The 4,740-nt window shown below is 38.5% G+C and overlaps 2 protein-coding genes across 4 annotated transcripts in view; both read left to right on the top strand.

Moving 5' to 3' along the window:
- The window catches only part of LOC101856382, an 11,274-nt gene extending 8,702 nt beyond the window's left edge, over nt 1–2,572 (top strand). For all 3 annotated transcript variants that reach the window (XM_005109197.3, XM_005109198.3, XM_005109199.3), the window contains exons 4-5: nt 598–722; nt 2,287–2,572. In XM_005109197.3, the coding sequence (XP_005109254.1) occupies nt 598–722; nt 2,287–2,363 (202 nt within the window). In that variant the 3' untranslated portion in view covers nt 2,364–2,572. The remainder of the gene's footprint in view (nt 1–597; nt 723–2,286) is intronic.
- A 1,101-nt stretch (nt 2,573–3,673) lies between these two features.
- LOC101856929 overlaps nt 3,674–4,740 on the top strand; it is a gene marked incomplete in the record, with an annotated part of 6,444 nt that continues 5,377 nt past the window's right edge. Inside the window, 1 exon segment of the mRNA XM_013088518.1 lies at nt 3,674–3,808.

The raw sequence follows: 4,740 nt of genomic DNA on the forward strand, positions 1-4,740 counted from the left end.
TAGTAGTAGTAGTAGTAGTAGTAGTAGTAGTAGTAGTAGTAGTAGTAGTAGTAACAATGATAGTGTTATTTATAATGATAATGATGATGATAATGATAGTGATGAAAAAGAAGAAAGAGTAGTAGTAGCAGCTGCAGCAGCAACAAGTATTATAGTAATAAGTACTTGAATCATAATAATAATAGTACCGTTTATATAGTGGATATTGCATGCTCAGCAGCATTCTCTACGTGCTTTGCAGCAGATCCTAGAACGTTCAGAAACATTCTCAACTTCCCGTAAAGTAATCAATACAAGTAGCCGGTTAAGCGCTCAAACACTAACAAACTGGTAGGATCTGTCACTGTTTATAGCCAGGTACTCATTCCCACCTGGGTTAAGTGTAGAATCTTTCGTATAAAGTTTAAAAGTGCCTTTCCGAAGTACACAACGTCGGGCCTCTGATGGCATTTGAACCTACGACCTTTTGGTTGCAAGCCCAACAGCCTTACCACTTGACCACCGCCGACACAGAAACATAAATAGAAAAGAATAAGAATGTCACAAATTCTGAAAAAAATGTATGAAACATAATTTCCTCGTCAATTTGCCTTCCAGGTTCACAGCCATTTACTTCAAAAACCTTGGCTACTTCATCGAAAGCATCAACGGCCTCAGTGGCAGTAATTTCTCTGCATTCTGGAAAATCTCCAGTCTGCCGACGGGCGCAGATCTACAGTGCGGTGAGATCCGAACAGTGGTCTAATACTTATACATGTACTTGTATCATTTTAGTCATCGGAATAATTCCGATCGATAAACTTAGTTGGATACGTGTCATTCGAAACTAATGATAGCTTTAATAATAGAAATAAGATACAGTGGAGTCTGCTTAAAACGAATCCTGCGGGACTGCCGGATTTTCTTCCGTCTATTCGGGTTTTTGGTCTTGAAAGGTTGTTAAAAAAGAATTAGAACAATACGAAATCGGGGATTTACTTTCTTTAGGTTTATCACTTTTGTCGGATTAAGTGTCTTCGGTTCAAGCAGACTCCATTTGTAATATTTCTTTACATGTAGTCTATAATAATAGTCATACAGGTAATACAAATACTAATAACAAAAACGCTAGAACGACGATGATGTACCCTAGTTGGCTAAACGTGAAGCCTTTTTAAAAAGTTTCTATTAAACTAAAAACTGCTCGAATCTCTTTTACTGGTTCAAACCAGTCTTTAGTCAGACTTGTCGTACTCGGTTTGTGGCCGGTCACAACTTTTCACGACTAAAATGTTGTGTCTAAGTAATGCGGAAGGGTTCGTATTACTCTGTGGTTCACACCTCCCTTAAACACGGGCTTTAGTCTGTCTAAAGACAGATTTGTCTAGGTGCGGTATAGGCCTAATATTATAAAAATGTAATACACCGGAAATCATAAAAAGTTATCGCTTTCTTTTTGTATACAATCTAGTCTTTTGAGCTTTTGCCTTTCTTTTTTACCTTTCACGTGAGTAATACTAAGTAGTCTACAATGTAGGCTATGTTATAAAAATAACAGTTTGGTCACTCAATTAGTGTTCACTGCTAAAACGTTAATTTTTTTTTTTAATTGGCATATTTTCCGACCACGTGACAGATTTTTTTATATTCTTTGTTGGGTTTTTTAATAAATGAAATTTAGGTCTGCGTTTATCAAAAACCACAATAACATGATTAGATCAATGTCACCGAAAGAAGAGAGTAAGTTTTATTCAACATCATAGAAAGCAAGTCATCAGCGTGCTACGCGCTTTTCTACTATTGCCAGGGAAGTCTGTTTTTGTTTTTGTTTTCTGTTGGCGTCGAATCACCTGGCAACAGTAGAAAAGCGCGGAGCATGCTGATGACTCGATTTCTCTGATGTTGAGTTAAACCTACCATCATTCTTTGGAGACAATTATCAAAGGTTATTGCAGTGTTTTTTATAAACACAGATCTAAACTTCTTTTTAAAAAAAAAAAAAGAAAAGAAAAATATCCGCTACATGATCTGGACAATATGCCGAAATTCTACTTTTTTTAAAATGAAGGTGCTGTGAACACTAATCCAAGCATCGAAATGTTGTTTTTATACCATGACCCACGTTTTAAAACACTTAATATTATTGATACTAATACTCACGAGAAAGGAAAAGCGTAAAGACTCAAAAGACTAGATTTTGTACACAGCCAAAAACTGGGACCTTTCTTCTGACAGCCAGTAACAGAACTTCATCACCAGGTTACACAAAAGAGCAAATCAGTTTGACTCCAATCTTTACTATTTCAGGCGTGTCCAGTTATGTGCCAGAAAACGGGGAGACTTTGCTTTTTGACCTCGTTCCCATCCCTGCTCAACATCCGTGAAGCCATGGAATGTAATGTCACTATCGTCAGCTGTCAACGCTCTTCTCAGCAGTGAGATTATCTGCAAATAGAATATATACCTATTAGATTCTGTATAAAAGATCCTAAATTAATCAAACGTTTTATTTTGTTCGCTAGAAGGAAATCCTGTTTTGTTTCGTGACTTCCGCCATGCAATAAACGAGGAGTGTTAACTTCACAAAAACGATTTTGCTAAAGTTTTGTTATTTTTCTCTTACTTTATATTCTTTATCAACAAAGTTTTGACTTCAGTTTCAGTAGGGTGACGGTTACAGGTATCTGTGAGGGTGGTTGGTGTGCGCCATGGAGTTGTTAGTTTCATCTACTTCATTTTAGTGTTGTTTACTGTCTGAAACTGTCCTTGGTGTGCCAGAAGGGTCTCTTCAGTATCACAAACGTACTGGATTATCTGCGATAGGCAGAAAACGACAGGAGTGATGGGTGTCATGCTAAAAAGTGCACGAGTCTATAAAAAGACTTATCTTTTCATAGAGGATCAGAATGGCAGTGCAGCCACACTCTCAAGTCATAAACAGCGTGTCTTTATCACAGTTAAACGTTTAACAAGGTATGATGCTATAGCTTAGGTAAACATTGCTTACAACAAAAACAAGCTGACATGAGCAAAGCCATAGTAGGGTTTTTGGATTTCAGTTTGAGTAAAGAGAAGCACAGCGACACAATAACGGTCATAATAGAGCAGAGAAGAAGCAACCTAGATAGACAGGAACAACAGAAGGAAACAAAAGAAATATTACCTACCAGTGGCACCCTCCACCAACCACCCACAGTCATATCAGGCCAGATTACGTCTTTAGTCTTAAAACCCCTGTCCGTGCAGTGGCACAGGTCTCCCAAGAGGAATTGATCACCACAGGGAATTATACGACAGGTCATTGTTTAGATGTTTCCCATCTCAACACTGTAAGGACATTTAAGTGGCAGAAGCTCCGAAATTAACGTTAGAATAATTCGTGTTTGTGGCTTAAAACCATTATCGTGTTATTCACTGTTCAGAAAAGACTAAGACCATTAAAAAATGTTGAGCCTCTATTTACATTTATATGAATTTTTTTTTTACTCCTGTATTTTGAATGGAACATTATCCCGAGAATTGCGAGACTTGACACTCGTTTCTCGGGATGTGAAAGTGCTAAGGGCTGTTAGACGTTCTCTGTTTGACGTCATGACAAAGTAAATATGTCTTTCTTGCACTGATTTCATAGATAAGGAAAGAGGGATCACGACCCGTGTAAAAGCTTTACGGGCTTTGAGCCAAGTGGACTTAACAAGGCTTGTTTTTGGTGGTCAGCTGAATCATGTCCATGCACTCGACGTAAACACGCAGAAGCAGCCTATAATGATATATAAAGGACGACGTTTCAGTTTCTGCTGAAGCTTACTGTTGTCTCCGTTTGCATAAGGTGAGCCACTGAAAAACCGGGGTCATATTTGTCGTAACTTAGTTGAAAGTAAACGGTCGTTCGTAACTGCCTTTGCAGAGTTAATCTGTACCATGAAGAAAGTTAATGTATAGCGTAAGTCAGTTTTCTCGACATTAAACCACCCCAGTGTTGTACCAGTATTGTTTTACCTGCCTCTCTTGAGTCATAATATGTTGTTGGGTTTGTTTGTTTTTTTCTTTTTGATCTTCGCATCTTTATAGTTAGGTTCGCTTTTCAGACCAAGCGATCTTAGCCTGCGTGTCCACCAAACCAGAAACCAACCAATCAAAAGTTTCTCGGAAGACTGGTATTTGGAATGGTGCATCGATTTTTACCTTAGCAATCAGTGAAAGTTCTGTTTACATGTGCCCACCAAAACGACATGACTCCTCCCGAAAACAGATAGGCCGGTTTAAACGCTGCACGAGGTATTTTATTCAGGCCTTGTGGTGGCTCATCTGCCATAGGCCCAGCCAGAGATTAAATTTAAAATATCAAATTTCGGTTCTGATGAAAAGTCTATTGTCATTTGTATTCAGCTCCTCAAAATTAGCAAAGTTTAACTTAATTGCATTTTAACAATTTTACTTATTCTTTTTTAAAAATGTATTCACTTCTTATTCTCATCTTGCATTCATTAACGTTTTGACTATAGCCCGATACCGAGAAACGACGCTGTGTCGCCAGAGTTATTCACGCGTTGGTGGACACGAACACTGGACACGAACAGACCGAGTTGTCTCCTCCCGACGAAAAGTCTGGTCGTTTCTGTTCTGGTGGGCACATGGCCTTATTCGTCCTTTTTCCCATAGACTACTACTTTCGTTCCCCTTCTTTGTTTCGCTGTGTTTGTGTTTCTGGTCTTTAAACAATTATTTTTGGTTGACTCCGGCACCCCCGTATCCTCCCTT

The sequence above is a fragment of the Aplysia californica genome, unplaced genomic scaffold (genome assembly GCF_000002075.1).
Source record: "Aplysia californica isolate F4 #8 unplaced genomic scaffold, AplCal3.0 scaffold00755, whole genome shotgun sequence".
NCBI lineage: Eukaryota > Metazoa > Mollusca > Gastropoda > Aplysiida > Aplysiidae > Aplysia > Aplysia californica.